At 30.1% G+C, this 24,272-nt stretch overlaps 6 protein-coding genes across 9 annotated transcripts in view; 3 read left to right on the top strand and 3 right to left on the bottom strand.

The window, feature by feature from the left end:
• Positions 1 to 2,138: 2,138 nt before the first annotated feature.
• Positions 2,139 to 5,376, bottom strand: LOC108553609 (IQ and AAA domain-containing protein 1). Its single transcript, XM_017908598.1, has 10 exons — positions 4,873 to 5,376; positions 4,581 to 4,791; positions 4,216 to 4,493; positions 3,839 to 4,148; positions 3,481 to 3,765; positions 3,113 to 3,357; positions 2,756 to 3,043; positions 2,490 to 2,621; positions 2,313 to 2,430; positions 2,139 to 2,254 (listed from the first exon to the last, which is right to left on the bottom strand). Exons 1-10 carry the CDS (start codon positions 5,374 to 5,376, stop codon positions 2,139 to 2,141), a joined length of 2,487 nt encoding a protein of 828 aa, XP_017764087.1.
• A 445-nt stretch (positions 5,377 to 5,821) lies between these two features.
• CSN3 (COP9 signalosome subunit 3) lies at positions 5,822 to 7,960 on the top strand. Its single transcript, XM_017908587.1, has 4 exons — positions 5,822 to 6,031; positions 6,444 to 6,704; positions 6,784 to 7,508; positions 7,585 to 7,960. Exons 1-4 carry the CDS (start codon positions 5,977 to 5,979, stop codon positions 7,870 to 7,872), a joined length of 1,329 nt encoding a protein of 442 aa, XP_017764076.1. The 5' UTR covers positions 5,822 to 5,976; the 3' UTR covers positions 7,873 to 7,960.
• Positions 7,961 to 8,961: 1,001 nt separating this feature from the next.
• Nrk1 (nicotinamide riboside kinase) lies at positions 8,962 to 10,565 on the bottom strand. The gene is made up of 2 exons (XM_017908593.1): positions 10,212 to 10,565; positions 8,962 to 9,713 (listed from the first exon to the last, which is right to left on the bottom strand). The coding sequence occupies exon 2, from the start codon at positions 9,550 to 9,552 to the stop codon at positions 8,962 to 8,964; it is 591 nt and encodes a 196-aa protein (XP_017764082.1). The 5' UTR covers positions 9,553 to 9,713; positions 10,212 to 10,565.
• Positions 10,566 to 11,052: 487 nt separating this feature from the next.
• On the bottom strand, positions 11,053 to 11,782 carry LOC108553610 (active regulator of SIRT1). The gene is made up of 4 exons (XM_017908599.1): positions 11,627 to 11,782; positions 11,470 to 11,559; positions 11,247 to 11,395; positions 11,053 to 11,175 (listed from the first exon to the last, which is right to left on the bottom strand). Exons 1-4 carry the CDS (start codon positions 11,688 to 11,690, stop codon positions 11,053 to 11,055), a joined length of 426 nt encoding a protein of 141 aa, XP_017764088.1. The 5' UTR covers positions 11,691 to 11,782.
• A 684-nt stretch (positions 11,783 to 12,466) lies between these two features.
• Positions 12,467 to 16,069, top strand: Vps39 (vacuolar protein sorting 39). Its single transcript, XM_017908586.1, has 12 exons — positions 12,467 to 12,536; positions 12,742 to 12,915; positions 12,998 to 13,247; positions 13,321 to 13,553; positions 13,652 to 13,896; positions 13,975 to 14,266; positions 14,351 to 14,472; positions 14,539 to 14,856; positions 14,915 to 15,341; positions 15,435 to 15,533; positions 15,604 to 15,928; positions 16,000 to 16,069. The coding sequence occupies exons 1-12, from the start codon at positions 12,467 to 12,469 to the stop codon at positions 16,061 to 16,063; spliced, it is 2,619 nt and encodes an 872-aa protein (XP_017764075.1). The 3' UTR covers positions 16,064 to 16,069.
• Positions 16,070 to 17,336: 1,267 nt separating this feature from the next.
• Positions 17,337 to 24,272, top strand: part of beta-Spec (spectrin beta chain) — a 40,017-nt gene continuing 33,081 nt past the window's right edge. For all 4 annotated transcript variants that reach the window (XM_017908601.1, XM_017908603.1, XM_017908602.1 and 1 more), the window contains exon 1: positions 17,337 to 17,474. The gene's annotated coding sequence lies outside the window, so the exon portion shown is untranslated. The remainder of the gene's footprint in view (positions 17,475 to 24,272) is intronic.

The following is a 24,272-nucleotide window of genomic DNA, read 5'->3' on the forward strand; positions in this document are numbered from 1 at the left end:
TGTTACGAATATTCCGCTTTTTCGCTGAATTATATTTATTCTTTCAACTGACACAGTACTTCGCTTTGAACTTGAGTCTTGATCAATTAGTGTACATGCAGCTGTCACATGTCAACTTGCCGCATTTTTTTTTATATAATTTTGACATTATCGAAACCGATAACTAGCATGGAATTGTTCGCCGCTCCAATACGACCAACTGACACGAGGGATCGATAGTCTAGTGCAGTAACGTAATCGACGGTTTCAAGAACATTTGTAAATATTGAGGTCTTACATTTTACCATAATAATCGTGTCCTTTAAGAGGTATTTAACACAAGTGCAAATCCTGGAAAATTTTTATGCAGTTTAGAGGTTCAAAATTTTGAAAACTTTTTAATTTTAATTGTGTTCCGTTAAAGATGTTCAAATTTTTATAAATTTATAGTGCACGTTACTTATACAACTTATACTATGAAATTATAAATCTTATGTAATATAGTTAATATTCTAATAGAAAACAGTTGATTATTTTACTCTTCTGTATTGAACATTAAATTGCCTTATCTATGTATCTATGAATCTTAAGTAATAAAATGTTATTCCTTCAAATAATTCAGTGTTCTCATCAAATAGTATTATAATAATAAATAACTTTGTTTCGATGCCTTCTTCTTCATAATTAAAAATGATATAATCCATTTGATACGAAATATAATATGTTTTTCTATATAAAGTAAATTAATTCCATAGATTTAATAATTATCTTAGCGAGTTTAATTTTTGACCGATACTTGAAGAAATGATAAGATCTGGCGAGATACAAATCTTATTTTCACATGCTTCTGAGTCAAAATAGAATTATAACAAATTTAATATATTTTGATAGGACAGGAATATTATGGCTGCCCCCTTCCCCCTTCCCTCGTTTTTTCTCCTTGCCCCTTATTGATAACATTGAAGAGGTCTTTGCCACTGCCTTGCTACAAGTCTGTTAGCCGCGTGTTATATCACGTGAACTAAAGAAAGAAACATATAACCTGTGTAACTTTAGACTTAACGAGACTTTTGTGCCATGATCCAAAGCTAACCGAGTCATCCTAGTTATCTCCCTTACAAAAGGGATGTTCATGAATAAAAACGGGCCAGATTGTAATTGTCAGATACCTAACTCAGATTTACATTGCCAGGGGCTATTACTATTTGTCATTTGTTTTGTTTTTCCTGTAACGACCAAATATTCAAAGTATGAGAATTAAATCTTAAATTTATTATCTATGTAACACAAACACAAACCGCATCGTTCGTAATGTACAGGGTCAACTAAAATATTAAGTGTAAAATGTCAAACCTAATGCTAATTTTTATTTTTAACGTCCGTTGGTATCTCTACAAATTCTTGGAAATGAGACCTCGGAATAAACTTCAAACGTACCGACTGAAATGAGCTATCAGACAAAACTTGATACCAATCCTTTTCGATTGTTATCGGATATTCATATTCATGACTTTCTCTTCTTTCAACTAAATTCCAGGAAACCCCCACTTCATATAAACATTCAGATTTGGTATTGTATTAATATACAGTTAATAAAAATGATTATATTGGAGTAATGTAGTACATCAACCTGAATGTATATATATGTACGTATATTTGTAAATGTTTTTTGATAAAAAAGAAATACAAGTTTATGAATATTAAGTATTCATATGCAATTTTCTTTTTTCGTTTTACTCTAACTGTTCTGAAACTTCTGAACTCACTTTTCAATTCAGTAAACTATAAGTTTTCTAATCCTTGAAACTTTGAACTCAAATGTAAATAGTGGTCACGTTATCTTTACTTTTTCTTACGTAAATTGATTTTGCATGCATTTTTATAAGAAGTCGGTGGCCAGCGTCAGAAATTTTGCATTAAATATAAAATTTAAAATGTAAATTACCATTAATTTTTCATTTATATGATAAAAATTGATAGAAGATTATCGGTAAAAAGAAGCAGTCTAAATAATTGATTTTAATGAATTATCATTAATTATAGAATATTTTCATTATAAAATTAATTTTTCTTTATTAAAATAAATTATCTTATCCTTATTAAAATATTAATCATTATTTTTATAGTTAATCATTTCACATTCGTAAGTATTCATTTATTCATGCTGATATTTTTCCTTTCCTTTTTTGCTTTTCATTTGCTTCTTTCAACTTCTGGAACTCTAGCTCGAGCGCACGTTGCTTTTTACGATTTATTGGTGTTTTTGCAAGCCATGCTATAATCAAACACAATATTAATAAAAAATTATATCACTTATAAAAGTATGTACAGACCTAAGAACATATCTTCTTCTTCGCAAAAAACCGGATCTTTCGAACTTAACGCATTTATTAATTCTCCATGTGTCAAAGGATGTGTTCTTAATTGTACTATTCGTTTTGTGGTCATTACCTATTTTATAATATATGTATGTTATTAATGAAACAAAAAAATTATAAAAAAATGTATACGTAATAATTGAAATACAATGATAATTCATCCGCCAATACCTCGTTAATTGATGTTAATACAGTACCAACAGTAAAACCATCGCATATTTTAGCCATGACGGACGTATCGAATTGTCTATTAATTCCAGAATACTATGAATAAATATATATGTATATTATATATTATTATTATATGTATAAATAAATACATATAATACCATAAATAAGTATTATATAAATTAAAAAAATTAATGTATAATATAATTTATAAATTGAAAAAGTCATACTTTGTATAATAAGTCTTTCCATATCAAAGACATAGTCCCATAATCTGGTCTGGGAATATATATAACTTTATCATAAGTTTGATATAAAAGTTTTTGATCTCCATCCCATGGTGAATTTGAAGTTCCAATTAAAATCACTCTATCCTCATTTGTGATACTTTTTATTAATTTAGGAAGATCTTTTTTTAAACGTTTTGGATCAGTTTTATCTGTCTTTGAGACTTTCTTTACAAATGGTTTTTCTGCTCCTTCCATAAATATCACTGATGGTTGGAGTAAACGTGATACCTTAATATATAAAAATAAAAAGTGAATACATTTTTCTAATTCATTTAATTGTTTCTTTTCTTGAAATACCTTTGATATTAAATGCATAAGCATAATTAAACCTGATTTGCCAGGATATTTCCCAGTAATGTTAGCTGGCGTGATATCAAATAATGTGGCACCAAGTTCTGTGCAAATTGCATTTACTAACATCTTTTTACCACTGCCATGTGGACCAGCAATTAAAACTGATCTTATCAGTGGTGTAAGTTCTCTGAGAGTATTATTTCCCAAAGGAAGTATACAATATTCAGCTATTAATTGTCTTATATCACCTATTGAATATAATGATAAATATCATAAGAAAATTACTTAAGTATTAGAATACTTAAAAGATTAAACTGAAAATGAGAAATATAAAATATGATAAATCTGAATTAGTATATAAAACACTTAACCAAGCATTGGCAAAGGGTCTTTCTCCTTTTCTCTTAAATTATGATTTGTAAAAGATTTTTCTCCTTTAAAATCACTAAGTCGAATTTCCCTATGGAGCTTAATAATTCCTTGAGTTAGAAGTTCTTCAAACAAAGATTCTGTTGTTCTATCAGGTGTCAAATCCTTTTCTTTTCTTTTCTTATTCTTTTTTCCACTTCTGCGAATTCTTTTTTGACTTTTTTTAGCACGTTTACCCTTAAAACCTCTATCTCTATCTAATGCATTTTGCAATGCTTCTATATCATCTTTAAATATGACACAAAATTGTAACACCATTAATATTTTTATGTTCTAATTATTTTTAATTTTAACATTTACCCCTAAGTGCTTGGTCAACTGTAACTCGAACTTCATTCTCTACTTCCTTCGTTGTTTCATTCTCTATCATGTCCAAATATGGTAATTGTGCCATATTCATAGTTTCATCTTTATTCTTCCATATTTCTTGATACTCTTGATTAGCATGAACCAACTTTGAGAGAAAATTGGAAGGAATTGGTTTGAAACCTTGTTCAGTTTCTTCTTCTGATTGATCAGCCTCACTGTCCTTCTTTGATTTTGATCTTTTAGATTTTTTGGATTCCTTTGATGATACTGCTGTTGATTTACTAATAGTACTTTCAGTTCCCTAAAAAAAATATAGTTACCTTATTCCCGAATACTTTACATAATACTAATGCAAATACTAATTTTACCTGTCTGCTAAATATGATTCTGGATCCACCACTCTCAGCAGATGGCAAGTCAGGAATTTTTCCTGTCTGCTGAAAATAAGTGTTAATCCAATTTCGAACTTCACTTCTTATATTTTCCTCTATTATACCGCTCTTTTCTTTACGAATTCTTTCTTTCGCTTCAACCATTAAATTTTCGTATAATTCTAGATATTTAATTTGTTTTTCATACCTTTCCTCTCTTATTCTTTCAGCCTGTCTAGCATTTTCAGTAATTTGTTTACTCTGTTGAAGCATACCTTTGAAAATAAAGGAAGTATATATATATATATATATATCTATTCTTTTTTAATACACAATTACTTTATTATTTTAATAAAAACTACCGATTAATAACATTTCTTCGAAACGTCTTTTCCGAATTTTGCATCTAGTAACATATCCTTTCCAAACTTTTTGAATTTTTATTACAGCCGCTTTTTCACTCGATTCGTTTTTCACCTCTGCTTCTGCTTTAATTGCAGATTTATCTTTTACGTGACAAATTTCTCGCATAAATTGAAATCGTAATCGACCTTGTCTAGCGCGTTCGTGGGCCTAACATTCGCATTCATAATAAATGTACAATTAATATAAGTAATAACTTTAAATTTATAATTTTACCTAAAATGTTTGTACCTGTATGAGCCTCACAGCTTCGGATTCAGTCATTTTCTTTGGTACTATTACTTCATCTAAAGCACCTATATTTTTTAAGATCTCTGCTATGTACTTGCGCCTTTCTTCAATTTCTTGTAAACATTCGCGTCTAAAATATCTGGGTACTTGAATTTCAACTTCTTGCGGTGTGATGTTGAATTTTATTAGAATATTATCGAAATAATTGTACTCTGAAAGATCTATCTCGACTAATTCATGTTTTAATTCTAAAATTCTACCAAAACACGAGACTAACAATTGTTTTAATAATATCCGTTTTTGCGGTTGAATTACTTGATCATAACATATTTCTAATTTATTACAGATAATAATATATCTTACATATAACTCAGAAATCGTATTGTGAGCTTTTTTACGATCTTTTTGCGGTTTGACGTTTTGCAAGTTTGTATCTATTTGAAGAAGTTCTTCTAAAGCAGTTTGCGCGTTTTCCCAAAGTTCATTGTACGTTGCACTTGACATAATCAAAATGTTTAATCTTTTATCTGTCTAAAGATAAAATTACTAAGAAGTAAATTGGGCGACAATATTAGAAAATACTGTGCTTCATTCGCTTTTTAGGATTGTTGTAATAATCGTTAATATCCTAGCAACCACTAATTCAGGTAATAATACGTCAAGTTCTTTTGGAAACTTTTATTTTAAAATAGTTACATGTTTAAATATAAAAAATTTTTTTTACCTATATATTTAGCTTTAAGAATGTTAATATAATACAATTCTTAAAGCAATAAAGAGAAAATTTTAATGTATACAATGCATAATATTGAACAGATGTACGGTCTACAACAATTCTCATAAAAAATATAAAACAGGATAATTTTGTTAGACGTACATAGAAAGATACATTTATTTGAAGATAATTTAATTTAAATTGTGTGTTGGCCGAAACATAAAAGAGGGAGTTCGGTGCAACCGGCTATTCTCGTAACATGCTTCAGAGCATTTCAGTTGCCTGTTTCAAAACGTCATCTTAGGTGATCGTTTGTTCACGAAAATAATTTCTGTAAATACGGTTCACCACCGACTAAAGGTGGTGATGAAAAGAAAGCATTTGCAGTAATGGCGTCGGCATTGGAGCAATTTGTAAATAACGTGCGGACGTTCTCGAAACAAGGTACGACAGATGTTCGGACCTTCCTTATATTCTCATAAACCTAACCTATAAGAATAATCCTAAGGGATTATTAAAACATTTTGTATTTCTCTGAAATGCTATTTTTTTCGAAGAAATAAAATTTGAATTCATAATATTTTGTTATTTTAGTGTTAAATAACTCCTTTATGCAATTTTATACATCATATAAAAATTCTATTTCTATATTAAGCATATCTATGATCAAGTTGTAAATACGTATATTAACATTTTTCTTTATAGTACTATATAAATTTTATTATTAAAAATTTCATGATTAAATATATAGCAAACATAAATATATTTTTTAAATCTATGTTCTATTGTAAATAAATTATGATAATTTTTGTAATAATTATTAAATGATATTATTCAATTGTCTCATGTTTCATAGGTAATTTTAGAGAACTGTCTGAGATAATAACTAAAAGTACAGATGTTTTAATAAAAAATGGACAACATTTAGATAATGTTTTGGAAACATTAAATCTGCAAGAGCACTCATTAGGAATTTTGGCAGTATTGTGTGTGAAATTTTCATTGTCTAATCCTAATGGTGCAAACAATGCTGATGCTTATAAACCACTATTTAATCAGGTTCAAGAATTTATCATTGGTTGTAATGGAGAACAAGTTAGATTTGCTTCTGATATATGTAAGTTTATGTGTTTCCCTTTTGCTCTTAAAACTAGAATAAATATATTTTTATTTTGTCTATATTATTTACATTATAGATGCAGAATTATGTCACATATTTACTCAAACACTGGTTGAACTACAAATACCATTGCGTGGTATTGAATTATTGTGCCGTGCAATACGTAAAATACAATTATTTGATAGCCAACTTACATCAATACATGCTGATCTTTGTCAACTATGTCTTCTTTCTAAATGTTTCAAGCCAGCACTTGAATTTCTGGATATAGATGTTACTGGTATCAGCCAAGAAGAAGGACAATTTGATTCGAAATACTTTTTACTTTATTATTATTATGGTGGTATGATATACACAGCACTAAAGAATTATGATAGAGCATTATACTTTTTTGAAGTGTGCGTAACAACACCTGCCATGGTAGTTAGTTACATTATGTTAGAAGCCTACAAGAAGTTTATTCTGGTCTCTTTAATTTGGAATGGGGCAGTCTTAAGCCTACCTAGGTACACAAGTCAAGTGGTGTATAGGTACATGAAGCCACTGGGTCAGCATTATCAAGAATTGGCTATTGCTTACGAGAGGAATAGTTGTGAGGAGGTACAGAAAATTATCACCAAATATCAACCTCTGTTCACAAGAGACCACAATATGGGGCTGGTGAAACAAGTGCTCAGCTATTTATACAAGAAAAACATACAAAGGTTGACAAAAACTTTTTTGACTCTTAGCTTAAGTGATGTGGCTAGTAGGGTTCGTTTGTCTGGACCTGCTGATGCAGAAAAATACATATTAAACATGGTAACTGCACTTATTTGTATATTCTATAGCGTGTATATAGATATTATATAAAGGTATTTTACGTTTCTAATCTTAGATAGAGGATGGTGAAATTTTTGCAACAATCAATCAAAAAGATGGTATGGTAGTGTTTCATGATGATCCAGAGAAATACAATTCACCACAGATGTTGGCAAAATTAGAAAAGGAAATGGCAGCATGCATGGAATTGGATAAACGAGTTCTTGAAATGGAGGAAGAAGTTGTTCTCACACCACAGTATGTTCGAAAAGTTTGTGGACAAAATGATCAAGATGATCAGACAGCTCCAACAAATGTAACAAATGTGCAAGGTCAATCTAAACATAGCACCTATTCCATGTAACATATACACGTCGTTGTGCGTTATCTTTATTAAAAAAGAGAAAAAAGAATGAAGCGAATCTTGTTAAAAGCGTGGTCTTAAACACTTAGAAGCCTGTTTTGGATGAAAATGGAAGTCCGAAATTTGGCTGAACATAATCTATTTTGTACAAAATAAAAAAAAACATTGCTATCTATCATTATGTGGAATTATAACTGCTATTGAGATAGTAAAAGCAAAAAAGATATGGAAAATTTTAAAAAATGTCCTTTTTATAGTAAATTATACATATACCCTTTCTGGATCTTTCGGAAACTGAAGGCTGACTGATAAGTTGTAAGTTATAAAGTATATCTGTGAGGGAGTTACCAATTCAAATATGCTTTATTTTCTAAATCTTATAGAATTAATTTTTTAATACAAATAATTTAAAAACATACTATACATATAGAACAAAATTAAAAATTATTTCCTTTGTAATTACTGAACATCTGAAACAGGCTTTAATATACAATGCAAAAAAAGAAGAATTGTACATGCTGTAGTTAGAATATTGTGGTACATAACTGCAAAATTATCACATTTTTAACATGAATTACATTTGATTCATATATGGGCATTTTCGTGGGAATTCATAAAAATTCATCAATACTGATAATGCAATAATGACATATGTACATATATTTCTCACAAAAGAAAAGTGAAGAAATACAAGTTTACTTATCATTTATGAAAGAAAAAGCTCAATGCATAATTGTGCCAGGTAAGTACACTATGCTTTCCAGCTCAATAAAAACCAATTATCCATTTATATAAAAAATTATTGTATACGATTAATGTATTATTGCAATTTTATTTTTAACTTAACAAAAGAAAACAAAAATACTCAAGATAAATCGTTTAAATTACAATGAAAAATATTTCGAAATTTTAATTATACTTTGTACTAAACATTTTGGAATATGTAACAAATGCTTCTGTTTGTAACTAATGTTTATAACATCACCATGTCTTTGTTAATTGATAGCTAAATACCCAGAACCAGTTTATGGTGTATATTTATTTTTTTAGTTTTAAGTGTTTCTTTTTTTATATGTAATGATTAAGATTTTATGATAATAATTTTTTTATTTCCGCAAAAATTATTTCAAATATTTCTTCTTTACTTTTTGATCCATCAATGAATGTTATTGTTTCATATAAATCTTTGTCTTTCATTAATTCGTCTTTATGTTTTAAATATTCCGGCCATACAGCTTTTTCGAAATATCCAGGCACATCAGGTGGATCGTACGTTCTATTTTTCCTTCTTTCCCAACTTTGTTCTTTGGTTAACGTTATGAAATATTTACGATCACATAAATTTGAAATAGTTTTACATTTAAAAAGCAAAAACCCGTCTAATATTAATATATTTTTATTAATTGTTTTGGAAAAATTATTTTCATTTGGCGAAGATTCAATTAAACTTAAAACATCTAAACGCATTTTATCCATATCCATGCTAGTTATTAGTTCCCAATTAAAATGATTAAGTTCTTCTATTTTTGTATGTCGTGGATCATCTTTTGGTAAAAAATAGTTATCTTGATGTATCACGATCGAATTTTTCAGTTCTTTATGAAGTCGGTTAGTTAGATAAGTTTTCCCACTACATGTTACACCCGAAATACCAATTACTAACCATTTCCCTTTAGTCATTTTAATTTTTTTAAATTATATTATATTATAGTTCATAAATTAATAGTACACTCCATAGCATTCGGGAATTTGCACTTAAAAAAAAATGCAAGTCTAATTAGTTGGAACCATCGACTGCTGTCTTACTCTTCCTTAAAGTGATTGGGTCACAGGTAGTTTCTCTAATGGCAAAAAGAATCAAATTTGTTATTTGCTAATTCAATGCATGATAAAGAGAGAAAGATAATAGGACGTATTAAAACCGAATGAGATAGAATGATATTGAGTGATCAACTTCTATATACTGGTGTAGATGTTAGAGAATTAATTACTACTGATGAAAATTATTTAATAGTTATTAACATAATAATTCATTTAATTAATACATCACAAAAATTTACTTTAATTAACTTGAACAATTTTTCATTAATAAAGCTAATTTGATTAAAATCATATTTAATTTCATCTTTATCACAATATGTGATATTTGTAACTCATATAATTTCCATACCTTTTTATTTTAGTACTTTTCACAAATATTATCACAAATATCTCACTCTATTGATTTCGAAAATGTTAATGGTGGAAGTAGGCGATGTAATTGAATTATTCTCCTTGCCTCTATATCGTTCTAGGTACGCAGTCTTGAACTCAATGTAGTGTACAGAGATGCAACTCACCTGTAATACAGACAGATGAAAAGATGCCTAGAAGAAAGGTACAAGAGCAAAAGACAAATTCTATTTTTTCGTGTTGACTCTTCCTCTGATATTTCCAAAATTTCTACTTCTAGGTTTTTCGTGACAAATATTGATATAATGCTAAAATAAATTACGTTGACATGACTTTTATTCTACATTAATATCGATTCTGTGTCTACACCAATGCTTTATATTACTCTATCTTACTCGGTCTTATCGTACTATGGATGATATAAGCTAGTTACATAACTTCGCTATTCAATCAATAATAAAACACACATGAACAAAAGTTATTTGGTAACATGCTATTCAATTTTTTTATTTACATTTATTTTTTATACAAAAATGTTACGATTCATGAAATTTATTTGATTTATCATTTGAAAAATATGGTTTAACATGATAAATAGTGAACAATACTAGTCCACCGATAAAACATAAACCCGAAATTGCAGGTACTATTAATGCCACATTGTTAGAACCAAAAAACGATCGTATTCTCTTATCATCAATAAATGGTAGACCAATGATCCATATAGTGTAATAGAGGAATAAAATGGAAGTTAAAATTAATATAACTTTACCCTTTTTCCGATCGCTACTAAACATTTGACGTCTAATCATTTATAATAAATTTAACATTTATATAAAGATATAAAAAATGATGCTATTTTGTAAATTATGACCAACCAAATGTTTCATATATTTGTTACTACTGTAATATTATGTATAATATGTAAAGTTCAATAACGTAATCTTATATCTATTTTATAAATCTTCATTTAGAATAATTTAAAACATATTAAAATATTGTTACAGACTACTGATCCACATATTCCTTTTCAAATTTCTTGAAATCTTCATCGCTAAATACAGTGGTTTCAGGTTTTTTAAGTTTCTTTGCTTCTGGAATATACCTCTTCTTTACAGCTCTATTCAATAACTATTATAAAATTTTTTAATTAATAAAATTTATTTTATAAATAATTAAAAATTGTTAAATATACTGAGTACCTTATTTGTTGTATCAGGATCAATACAATTGTTACTAAGCATTAAAAGTCTTTGTACATTTTCATCTGTAGGATCTTCTTGTACGGCTAATTTCTTTTGAGTTTCATAAACTGTTACTTTACTTGATCGTCCAAGGATTGTACCGAGATCTTTAAGAATATTTATATTTTATTAGTTCATAAATAATCGATTCATAACCTTGTATTTTGAAGATCACAAGTACCTGTTTTATCATTTTTAGATAATATTCTGTGCTTTGGTGGAATTAGGTCCAGTGTACCTTTATATTTTGTGTGTTTCTTTTTTCTTTTTTCTGTACCATAAAAATTTTGTGTAACATAAAATATAAATTTATAACCTGTACAAATTAAAATGTATACCTTGTTTTACATTTTTTTCATAACCCAATAATTCAAGTCCTTTTCGTACAAGCAAATTTGACATTTTTATAAAATTTTAATTCAAATATGTTTTATATATCATGTAAAAATCCCAAGTCTGAAATTTTATGATACGATGTATTTGATTCTGACGAATAATAATAATGCTATCTACTTACATCCATATATAGAAAATACAATTATAATAAACATGCTTAAGAAATATTTATAAAATTTAGTATTCTTTATTATTTTCTTTATTTTATTATTTTATATTCTTTATATTTTATAGTTTTAATTTTAATATTTCATAAATATTTTCTTAACAATCTTTTGAAATATAGAATATAATTTTAAATATTACGAACAAACGCAAAATGCATTTATATTTTATTTCATATCGTTAGATGAGTAATATAAGTAAAATACTTATAACAATGATTTTTAAATTGAAATATATAATGGTAACTAATTTTTGTATTTATTTACTATAAAAGGATGTAATTTATGAATGAGAGATCTTTTTCTAATAAAAGATTGTAAAATTTATATTATGTAGTTCTTTAAAGGATATTTAATGGAAATTATATAAAAATTATTGATTCAGAAATAATAAATTAATTTTTTATAATTTGAAACAATGTAAAGTGTTTATTGTAAATATTTAGATCCTAACCAATAAGAACAATAACTATAATATTGTTTAAATATAGTCTGAGTTAGTTGTCAAATTCATTCGAATGGCAACTGCAGTGGTTCACTAAGCTTAAAAAAATTGATCGTCTAACTTACCGATTTCTAAAGAAATAAATAACAAAATTTCATTTTTAAAACGTCAAAATGCATGACGCTTACGAAGAAACATCAATATTAAATATTTCTGTTCAAATAGAATCTATGGCTGCATATGGTAGGATTCGTATAACCTTCGAACTAAAGTTTTTTTTTCTCCTAAATATATAATTTTATGTAAAGAATTATTATTCTTTATGTTTAAAATAATTTGTTGTTGTACATTTAAAAAATGTATTTTAATTTATTTACTTTTGCTATTTATTTCTAATATTGTTTTATATAAATATGCAAGTGTAGTGAATAATAGTAAAGTGTTTCAGATGATTATTTACTGATTGGAACAAGAGAGGGTCATCTTCTTATGTATCATGTACCTCCTGTATTAGATGATAATCACAAATTAGAATTATTTCGTTGCAGTAAAAACTTCAATAAAAAGCGAATTACTCAGATAGATGTTGTACCAGAATATAATTTGCTCATAATTCTAATAGGTTAATCATAGTTTTAATATTTATCTTGACTTTTATAATTAGAAATATATACATTTAACTTTTTATATTTATTTCTTTATAGATAATATGGTATGTGTCCATGATTTAATTTCTCTAAATTTCCAACAAATTTATCAGTTACAAAAGACTCGTGGTGCTACATTATTTACTTTAGATATAAAATCAACCCAAACTGTAAATGATGAAAAAAGTACACTTGTACATTTATGTGTTGCTGTGAAACGTAAACTGCAATTATATGAGTGGAAAGATAAAAAATTTGAAGCACTTAATGAATTTACTGTACCATATATACCACGTGAATTATCATGGTATGTATTATGTGGCATATAGAAGAACTTACTCATTTTTATACAGTGATAAAATATTTTAATTTTATTAAAGGTGTGGTGAAACATTAGTTTTGGGTTTTCGTGGCTTGTCATATGCAATTTTGTACCCAAATGGGAACATCAAAGAATTGTTTCCAACTGGAAAATGCCCAGAACCAAGTGTTACAAGATTATCTGATAACTCCTTTGTATTAGGAAAAGATTCTCAATCATTTATTATGGATACTAAGGGAGAATTGATTCAGCATACCTCAATAAAGTGGTCTGATACTCCAAGTGCAATAGGTATAAAATATGCATAATTACTTAGCATTTATAATTGAAAGTATTTATGCAATTCATTCTCTAATTATATTGGTGTCATAGAAATTGAATTATTTCAGTTTGGGATGATCCTTATTTACTTGGTATTGTACATGACAGATTGGAAGTATATACCATAGAGGGTTGTTTACACATTCAAACAATAAAAGATTTAAATAAAGCTAGGCTTATATATAGATGTAAACAGGGGAAAGTTTTTGTAGCATCTATTAGTCATGTTTGGTGTGTAAAAGCAGTTGATGTGGCACACCAAATTAGAACATTGCTTGAACAAACCCAGTTTCAGCTGGCATTGAAATTAACTGTATGTTGATAATATTGTGATGTGCTTATTTCATTTCAGTTTAGTGAAACTTTTAAGTAAAATGTTTCAATATTTTAGAGTTTATCAAATATATCAGAAGAAGAAAAGACAAAACAAATATACAAAATTCAAACACTCTATGCTCATCATCTGTTTCATACTAAACAATTTCAAGAAGCAATGGATCAGTTCTTAAAGATAGGAACAGATCCGTATGAAGTGATTATGTTGTTTCCCGATTTAGTTACTTCATCTAGTAATAATTCTGAAGTCAGTGATCCAACTTTGCCCAAGCTTGAAGGTCACAATTTAGAAATGGGTCTCCGTGCATTAATAGTCTTTCTTACTGAAGTTAGATTGAAATTAACGGGTGAGGATAAAGCTAAGGATAAGGATAAGGATAAGGATAAGGATAAGGATAAGGATAAGGATAAGGATAAGGATAAGGATAAAGATAAGGATAAGGATAATATAAAAGAAAAATCTTTGATAGAAGGAAAAAGAAACATGACAGCAGTAGCTACAGAACAGCTTTTAAAAATTATAGACACAACTCTATTAAAATGTTACTTACAGGTAATTTAAAATATATTACCATTTGTGATAGATGTACAAGTTTTATTAATACAATTTTTTTTCCAGACCACTGATGCATTAGTAGCACAATTACTTAGGTTAAATCATTGTCATTTAGCAGAAGCTGAAAAGACTTTATTAAAGCATCAAAAATATCCTGAACTTATAATATTATATCAAACTAAGGGACATCATAGAAAAGCATTGGAACTTCTCGAAAAGCATGCAAAAGAAAATGATTCTAGTCTAAAGGGAACTGCAGGAACAATACAATATTTGCAGCACCTTGGTAAAGATCATATAGATTTAATTCTAAAGTTTGCTGGTTGGGTCTTGAACGATGATCCAGAACAAGGACTTCGAATTTTTATGGAAGATATAAAGGTAATGTATATCATACAATATTTTGTGATCATCTTGTAATCTATATTTGCAATTCTAGGAAGTTGAACAATTACCAAGACCCAAGGTATTAGACTATCTCCTCCGTTGTCATAAAGATTTAGTTATTACATATTTGGAACATGTAGTACATGTTTGGGAAGACACTAATCCCTCATTTCATAATGTTTTAATACATCAATACAAAGAGAAATGTTTGGCATGTATGAGTAAAAGTGCTACACCAGCAGAAAAGGAGACAGGTCAACATATTAGACAAAAATTGCAACAGTTTTTGGAAAAATCTGCACACTACACCCCTGAAACTATATTAGTGCATTTTCCATTTGATAGTTTATTCGAGGAACGTGCAATTATTCTTGAACGACTTGGACGTCATCAACAAGTTATATCGATATACATTAGTCTCCTTAATGATATACCAAAAGCGATTGAGTATTGCTATAACGTGTATACTAGGTATAAGAGTAGGTATTAATATTAAATATACATCATAGGTATTAATACAAATATCAAATACTTACAAATATATGCAACTATTTCTCTATTTTTGGGTCAAGAAAATGTAGATAAACAAAAACAATTCGATGGAGATGATGAAGTGTATGCGTTACTTATTCAACAGCTGTTGAAACCCGATAACGAAGGCGTTTTGACAGGTAAAATTTCAATACGCGTAATGTGTTTATTTTAGAATAACGAATAGTATGTTTATATATGTTTCTTTAGGGTGTAACCCAGAAATTCAAAAAACAGCACAACCTGATTTAGAAATGGCGCTTCAATTGCTCGAGGAACACGCGTCGAAGATAAATCCATTAAAGGCATTAGAAGTATTACCCAATACAGTTCCTATTGGTAGAATAAAACATTTTTTGGAAGTTAGTTTACAGGAAACATTAAATGCCAGGCGAAGGGTACAAGTTTTAAAAAGTTTACTTTACGCTGAACACTTACAAGTACAAGAGCAACGTATCCATTATGAATCGCACAATATCCTTATGACAGAATTTAACATATGTCCAGTGTGTAAAAAGAGATTTGGTAATCAGAGGTTAGTATTTATATATTATATGGAGTAATATTTGGTTATAAAAACAAATTGCGATATAAATTATCTTTCAGTGCATTTGCAAGGTATCCCAATGGTGATATTGTACATTATTCATGTCAAGACCGTAAAGTATAAGCTATATGTAGTTTAAATGTATTTATACTAATTATTAAGCTATGTAAATTGTACATTGTGATGTACTTCTATTCATATTATGTGTATAAATTAACTCAATGTCATATAAAATGTCATATAAAATGATCACACAATATCATTGCCTTTACAAAAAAATTTAAACAAAAATTCATTTAGTTACATTACTTTATGTATGTTGTACATGTGTACATATAAAGATTTATATTTGTTATTTTTAAAATAGATTACAATTAAAGAAATTTTATCCTTTAATTTACTTTTAATTATTTGAAACACATAAAATAAAAATATTTTAATAGGTAATGTTAAATATTAGGAAAACAATAAATCGCAATGAAAAATCGAACGCAATTATCTTGTATATACTCTTTTATTTAGGACTATTTTTTGTATTTAATTATTTTCAAATATTCAAAACAAATTCTCTTTTGCAATTAAATGATTGTCTTCAAAAACATTATAATAATATGTCATGGAGAGGATGGGGCGTGCCCAGTCCAAAATATGGGTAAACGGGACTAGTGATGTCATAAGCTATCTTGTATTCCTACGCCAGCTACTACAGGGCAGGTACGGTACCGATACAAGTGCAGTCGTAAATGTATACGCTTTAATTATTTTAATTCGTGTGATAAAAGGAAGAATCAGTTACTTTTATCATAGATTATAGGCATTTTTACATAAAAATTATACTATTAATTAGAAAGTTATTATTTATATATTAATATAAAATACAAATATAAAATTAAATAGCTACTGCTCTGTTTTATTAAAACTTAATAAAATTGTTGACATGTTTTGTATTAGTAATACATGATCCAGTGATGAACTTTTATAGATTTTCTAAAATTTGTAGTGCATTTCTCTAAAATAACAATTATTTACAGATTAATTATTTATTTATTGTGAAGTATATTTTATTCAGAGCCAGTATATTAGAAAACTATTATCACTGATAATATGCTATGCAATACTGTATATCGATAAAAAGAACAATTATTAGTGATTTTGTACGTAATAAGCAATATATATTACAAAATGTACATTTTATGTATGTTTGCAAATGGTATACAATATTTATTTTATAGTCTTCCGAATGGACAAGTGAAAGAATGTCTTTTTAATTACAGTTAGAAACATTATTCTATTGGAATTGTACATCGGTTTGCTGCAGATATTCATAACATTACGCGTGTTTTTTATTGGTGGATCAGAACTGGGACTAGCTACGCTGGCGTAGGTCGACGCCGTATGCGCTCAGTCAGTTGCGCGCCGGTCGAGTGTGTGGATGGGTTTGTGTGGATCGTTATCGGTGGTTTTTGGTGTACATCGGCTGGTTTTTATGCGAGTACTGGGATAAAACGGTGTCGCAGGGTATCCTCACGAGAAGGTAAGTGTACGATTTTCTTCAGTTTCAGTTCAAAAACGTAAAAGCGATCAAGTTTTACGATCGGCTGTCTCGTGACGGCTGAGACTTCACAGATAAAAATGGCGTGTGCCGCCTTAGCTTCCCCGATTTCTCCCTACTTTTGAATCGTTACACAGTATTTCGTTACATGTATTTTTGACAGCGCTCAAATAGCATTCATATTTCAATAATACGGAAGATCGTTTGTCATTTATCATAATCATTTTCCTCCTTATATCTCTATAGTAGAGTGCGGCATTGATTCTAGTATCGAACCTGTGCCCACTGTGCGATTAAATAAGCTAGTTTTCTCGTTTTGTCTCGTTAATACGAGTGTTCATGACCTTTTTTTTTTTTTTTCTTTTTTTTTGTATGTGTTTTATTATTGCCATAGCACGATCACCGTGACCGTTATTCCTTTTGAAATAAGCTCTCGTGCTTTCGGGTTACGTGTTCATTTATAGCGCTTTAATTTCCGCTACATGGTGTTCCCTGAATGGTTTTGTTCACCTGTCAAGACGCCCTATCTGTCGGTGACCTAATTTTGCTCCCTACTGAAAATCTGTCCAGCATTGTACCATCGTTGTTCGCTGGAATATCAAAATACCATTGTCATATGTAAAATACGACTTTCTTTTCATCTTATCGTTGACCTAAAAAAAATGCTTACCGTGTTTTACAAATATGCGACATGACACAACATGAAGAAGGTTTTTAAGGGTACATGTTTTAAATGAAAGTGTATATTATCAGTGAGTTCTTTGTAGTTCTCATTTCTAGAATTTCATTTTGCTTCACACTGAAAAACAATTTCTTGGAAAAATTAAACGAAAGATAATCTAATCTATTAGGAATAGTAGGTACACGATACAGTTTTATCTTGATAATCCTATAAAATGGATATATAATTACGATTTTCTGGACTCCGTGTTAAAGTGCTTTTTGAATATATACATTTTCGTGAAATGTCATTCGAGCAAAAAATGTATATTTTTACATATCTGAAAATATCCATAATCGCGTATAGACACCGGATGAATAATTTTTATTTATATTTATCCAATATTTTGTATATTAATAAAAATGACCTAATCATGTAACATAGTTCTTTAATTGATGACGCTGTTATAAATTGCCAGTTCGTTCGGTGCAAATGATTTCATCATGACACCAAATTCGGTGCTGAGTCATTGTCAAAAATCTTTGAATTGCTCGTAAAACATCATAAATTTTTATGTATACACGATATTAGAACAAGAAATTATTACATCCATGCAAACCAGAAATTCGTAAAGATAAAATCATATCTACGTATATTTGTTTTTAAATTTATGACATTTGTGTCATCTCGATTACGATAATCATATATCTCGATTTCAACAAGTTCAGTTTCCGGTTTAAATTTATACAGTTGCATGTAACGCTATTGCCTCCGAGAAAAACATAACATTTTTAATAAATCTTTTTCTTAATGGAGTAATTTTCTCCAGTCCTCTTTCAGTGTTGTGTTTACAGTTACGTCATCGTTGCCGGGCTTGGGCGTGTGCGCGTCTTCGGCATAAATTAATAAATTAGTGTCGTGCCGATCGCTTCTTCCGGATTGTGTTTTCGGCGACATCTGTCTGCCTCATTCAAACCGGAACAATATTCGCGCTTCAAAATACCATACATTACGTAAAATATATATATCACGCGACGGAAGTGTATCTGTTTTATGACAAATAAATTCTTACAATTATACTACAAGTATGTAAAGTGAAAAGAATGTGTATCATATTTATAATAGGTTATATGTACCGTCCATGGTTTTCTAAAATTACTGCAGAGGTCAGTGTAGTGACTAAATATATTGAAAGCTTGACGTGTCACGTATATTTCGTGCCAGTGAAGATATACTATTAGATGTATAACGTTCTTTCGTTTCCGGTATTCGCTACGATTTCCACGGTTGCTTGGCAACTTGATCCCATAATTATCCGAGGCAGTGCAGACAACATTCGTTGCGGGACGTCCCCAGAATATTTTTACTTTGTGTCCAAGCTAAGAAATCGTCGGATATACGTCACAAAGAGATTTAACGTTTCATATTCGCTGTTCGGTCATATTTTGACACGTGACCACGGTAGACGATCTTTACTTTTGACCAAATATCATAAACATAGGAATCCATTGTACTCGTTGATGCTTGCTCAGCCTGAATCTAAGGGATTTGTTTTGAATGTGAAAAACAGTTTAGTAGGTTATATTGTGATATTTAATCGTGGTGTCCATCCACGAAATAGCCATGATTTTCAACGGTCATTGCTTTTAACGGTAAATGCTTTTGCATTTGTTTTCGAAGAAATTGTATGCAAATCATGTACGTGTATGATGTCACTAATTAATATATACCGTGAACGTGGTTATGAACTTTGGAAGATGAGAGTTGTACGTTATTTATTAAGGATAATTCAAGTTTTGTTTTATGCCGAATAAATTTATATTATTTATTTATTTGTTCAAATATAAGCGTCGAATGTAAATTTCACGCAAATGATGTAAATTTAGTATTGTTACTTTGGGAAATTGCATTCGTTTGCGTTTTTAAGTATCATTAATCGGTATTGCCCATTGAGTTTTTGTTATTATTCGTTGACGATTCAAATATAAATGTATTTTCAGTCATGCATATAAACACATTTTTAAAGGTTATATATAAATATTATTTATTCGTTATACTGTCGTGTTCCTGGAGGATAGATTATATTACTCTCATCTAAAAATATCCATGGGACGTTTTTAACTTTTCTGCCCTGATTAGCGTATCCATACTTTTATTATGCGCCACGATATTGCGGTATAATATTTAATAAATGCGGGAACACGTACTAGGGACATTGAACCGCCGCTCGTCAATTTTCCAACTTCCCTGCAGTATGTGCAGCTTTTTATACATTAATTATTTAATTTTTTCACTGTTACGTCCTGCGATCGTTTTGCTATGACCCAATCTTTATTTTCTCACCGAAGAAATCCACTCTACGAGAAATTGGACATAATTCACGAACGGAATATTTAAAATTCCCTAGATTCCTAGATCGCTTATTGGCGCAATAATTCTGCAGAGCCACCGAGTGTGTAATTATGTATATCATGTTATCTATGGGTCACTAAGAAATCATTTAGCGCAAAAGGTGGGAAACAAAATTAAATATTTTATCAAATATATATATAATAATAAAATAAATATATCTATATATATTCACATATATTTCTTTAAACATATATAGAAATATATACATTAGGAATATACATAGATATATATTTTTTCCTTCGTAATTTTTTCTTTCATACATTATTTATCGTGCTTAACGTTACAGAACGTTTAACGATCTTCGGATACTATTTGTCAGGTTGCTCCTAATGAATTACACGGTTCGCTTCTTCAAATGTTTTTCATAGAAAGCTCGTAAAACACTAATGTGCACGAAATTTACTGATTCGGTAACATCAATCGGATGAAGATAACGTTCTTCGTATTTTTCTTTTATGCCATATGAATCTATTTTTATGCTTACATTTTAGTGATTTCGATATGTTTCTATTTTAATAATCCTATTACTTTTTGACTAAATATAGTATTCGAACGTTAACTGCTAATATTAGTAATATTAGAAAAATTATTTTAAAAAATAAAGAAAAAAAGAATTATACATGATTTTTTTGTTACGCATGATATGGGTTCGTAGTATCATTAAATGGCACAGAATCTCCAGTCAAACGACTTATATTACGTTACTTACGTTAAGTCGCGTTATTTTCTTTTTCTTATTTTCCTCGTATTTTTCATTTTATGCTTTTTTATTCAACAATATCTCCGTGCCGGGCTTACGATATCGTGAGAAACGAAAATTAACTTAATTATTTGTGTAATGGTGCATGTCCTAATATCCGAGACTCTCTGTTGCTTTTGCTTTTCCTTCTCGCCAAGAAAACTAGTTCTCGAGATGCGTCTCGTACTAGTCACTTTGAAGTTTATATCGCGCGATCGGTTAATTAACCGACGTTAAATTTGTTAATTGAAACGCATGTAAAACGACGGGAACATTCTTGTAACATCGCTTTCCGGTTTGATGAAAGTTAAAAATATTCCGACTCCTTTTGCAATTGTAAACGCGATTATCGGGCGATCATCGAATACGTGACGCGTGTTTTCTTTCTTTGTTGCTTTTCTTTGGTCCTTTTTCCAATTCGTCGCATTGTCATGGCGATGAATCACGCTTAGCGTATTTATAAACGAGAAAACTTTTCATTTTGCAGGAACAGAATTAACCGAAGGCAAAATTGGTCTGTTACGAAAGTTGTTTTTCGATTTGGTTATTTCAATGTCGGTCGATTATTCCGATAAAACGTGTTCCGATGTATTTCAAACGATTCGGCGTTTTAGTATTTTATGGTTCACTGAACGACTCGCGAATCTTTAATAATTCGGAGAATAATTGAGAATAATTGCGATCGATTAAAAGTAACGTTTTATGGGGTAACCATATCCTCGGAATTTATTGCAGGTTAGGTATGATCCTTGATTTCATGATTTTTAGTTCCAAGTCGAAGAATAGAATCACTGTAATCCCACTGATCGTGAGCGTTAACCTCTGAAGCGCTCGAACGTGTTCGTAATTTCGTTTTAAAAGACACACCCAGTATGTATGGAACTTGTTCGAGTTGTTTAAAAATGAAGAGGGAGATAAACAGTCATATTAACTCAATGTAACCTATCCTCTGTTATTTTCTACTCGGTCAATCTTTATTACACTTATAGTTCGTGCCTAAATATTTCTAGGTTATGTAATATCCGTGTACAGCATTTTGTGCTTCCCTAGTCCTAGACTAGATCTATCTCGAGATGTTTCATTTTGCAATTAAAAAGGTAATTCTGGGTCGTGCAATATGCACGTTTAAAACTTCTAACTTACTCAGCCCCATGACCCACTCCAGTTGATCCATGATATTATTCGCTACTTTCTAACCTACAAATACTTTTCCTTTGTCCCAAAATTTTCTACTATCTTGCTGAATACATCTTTTAGCTATATTTGGCGTACACTCGATACTCCAAGACTGCTCGGGTTGAATGAATTTCACTTTCCAAGCCTCTCTAGGCCTGTAACCACCCTACGGATCACCGAGTCCGATATGCAAATTTTCGGCCGGTGATTTAAGTGGTAAACGATGCGTTCCAACGCGGCGTTCAAGTAAATGACGGAGGTAACCAAGTCGGCCGACAGTAGATTAACGTAAATGCGGACGTGACGTAGTTTCGTGTACGTTACAGAGGCAGCCTAGCCATGTTCTATGCGCCAGCCTCCGCAGCCTTAATCGACGTTCTTTTTTTCGGCCTTCGTGCTCTATCCATTTACCTTTTCATAGTACCGAAATACGGCACATATACTTTCGCACGTTGGGAAAAATTCTTCACGGTTAATACGAGGTTTCTGTTCGTTTAACTCTGTCAGCCTTGCGCATGTATCGTGCTTTCGTAACGATAATTGTGGGACTTTTTTCAGTGAAAAGATTCTTCGTGAATTTCCACGAAAATTTAACCCTAATTCATTGGTTATGTCGGGTCTAGATGGCCTCGGTGTAATTAGCTGTGTACACTAGCGCCGTCTGTCGTCGGTTCTCGGAAATTGCAACCGATAGCGCGATGATTCGATTTTTTGATGTTAATTAACCGGCCTTTTCATTTTTGTCATTTCACATTGTAATATTTACACGATAAGTATCGTGATTATGATAGTAGAGATGTATCAGTTATTATAGATTGGCTTCTCTAATGTCGGTAGATTTACGATTTAAAATATCGAAGTATAATTAGAAGAACGATTGGATTGATTTCGATTCGGTTTTTGTTCAATAGCTAAAAAATTATTTGATTAAAGTATATATATTACGCTCTATTTATAGTGTGGTATGTGACACGCCAGCTGAACCAAATTATCTATACTATTTTGTCTATAAAATTTACGACAATTTTTGTTTTCACCCACTAATCCTTTATGTTGATGAGATACATGGAGAAAGAAGGTTGAGAGCAGCTGGGTTAGATCGAAACTCTGACTAGTATTTCGAAATGTGCTCTTGACTATGAACCCGTTAGGGTAGAACATCAAACGTGATTTGAACCACGAAAGAATAAGGGTCTTCGTCGATTAAGCGACGAATTTCCCAAGGTTCACGTGTATAGAGTTTCCCGGTGCACACGATTATTACTGCACGCCGATCTGAAATTCCTTGGCAGCCGGCGTTGATTTTCTATTTATCGAGGATGACTCGGCAGCATCGAAAGGTCAAAAACCTGCAACTTGCGGGCTTTCAGAAAAGCAGATTCAATCAGTCGTGTGCGTGCAAGCTCAATCGATAAAATACCGTCATTCGTAATTTATGGAAACAGTCTGTTAAGAAAAATAAATATCTTCGTCGTGTGCATGCACCATTTCCAAAAACGTTTCAGCGAAACACATAACCCGTTCCTCTTGCACAATCGAGCTAATATCAAGGAGAATTTACGAGTAACGAGATACCGGTTATTATGGTACTAATAAATTTCTTTGCACGGTAGTAATAAAATAAATCAAATTCGAGTTGAAATTTTTAATTTCACGTTGGATAATCGGAAGGTATGTATGTACATTGGGACTTTAATTAGCTATCCAGGTTAAATATCACTTGCCGAGGTGCCGCACGAAAGGATGGGTGCCTGTGATAACCCGGTATTTTTCCTGGGGGTTTGAAGTCAGT

This window comes from Eufriesea mexicana, unplaced genomic scaffold (genome assembly GCF_001483705.2).
Source record: "Eufriesea mexicana isolate 0111107269 unplaced genomic scaffold, ASM148370v2 scaffold11296, whole genome shotgun sequence".
Lineage (NCBI taxonomy): Eukaryota > Metazoa > Arthropoda > Insecta > Hymenoptera > Apidae > Eufriesea > Eufriesea mexicana.

What these genes read in the sequence shown, in the direction of transcription:
- LOC108553609 (XM_017908598.1), bottom strand. Translation starts at nt 5,376, where the DNA reads ATGTCAAGTGCAACGTACAATGAACTTTGGGAAAACGCGCAAACTGCT. An exon ending in GAATCATATTTAGCAGACAG is followed by an intron (nt 4,149 to 4,215) that starts GTAAAATTAGTA and finishes TATTTTTTTTAG; the next exon opens with GGAACTGAAAGTACTATTAG. An exon ending in AGACCCTTTGCCAATGCTTG is followed by an intron (nt 3,358 to 3,480) that starts GTTAAGTGTTTT and finishes TATATTCAATAG; the next exon opens with GTGATATAAGACAATTAATA.
- CSN3 (XM_017908587.1), top strand. Translation starts at nt 5,977, where the DNA reads ATGGCGTCGGCATTGGAGCAATTTGTAAATAACGTGCGGACGTTCTCG. An exon ending in TAGATTTGCTTCTGATATAT is followed by an intron (nt 6,705 to 6,783) that starts GTAAGTTTATGT and finishes TTTACATTATAG; the next exon opens with ATGCAGAATTATGTCACATA. An exon ending in AAAAATACATATTAAACATG is followed by an intron (nt 7,509 to 7,584) that starts GTAACTGCACTT and finishes TTCTAATCTTAG; the next exon opens with ATAGAGGATGGTGAAATTTT.
- Nrk1 (XM_017908593.1), bottom strand. Translation starts at nt 9,552, where the DNA reads ATGACTAAAGGGAAATGGTTAGTAATTGGTATTTCGGGTGTAACATGT.
- LOC108553610 (XM_017908599.1), bottom strand. Translation starts at nt 11,690, where the DNA reads ATGTCAAATTTGCTTGTACGAAAAGGACTTGAATTATTGGGTTATGAA. An exon ending in TGAAAAAAATGTAAAACAAG is followed by an intron (nt 11,560 to 11,626) that starts GTATACATTTTA and finishes TTTATGGTACAG; the next exon opens with AAAAAAGAAAAAAGAAACAC. An exon ending in ATCTAAAAATGATAAAACAG is followed by an intron (nt 11,396 to 11,469) that starts GTACTTGTGATC and finishes ATATTCTTAAAG; the next exon opens with ATCTCGGTACAATCCTTGGA.
- Vps39 (XM_017908586.1), top strand. Translation starts at nt 12,467, where the DNA reads ATGCATGACGCTTACGAAGAAACATCAATATTAAATATTTCTGTTCAA. An exon ending in TATTAAAATGTTACTTACAG is followed by an intron (nt 14,473 to 14,538) that starts GTAATTTAAAAT and finishes TTTTTTTTCCAG; the next exon opens with ACCACTGATGCATTAGTAGC. An exon ending in TTTTTATGGAAGATATAAAG is followed by an intron (nt 14,857 to 14,914) that starts GTAATGTATATC and finishes TTGCAATTCTAG; the next exon opens with GAAGTTGAACAATTACCAAG.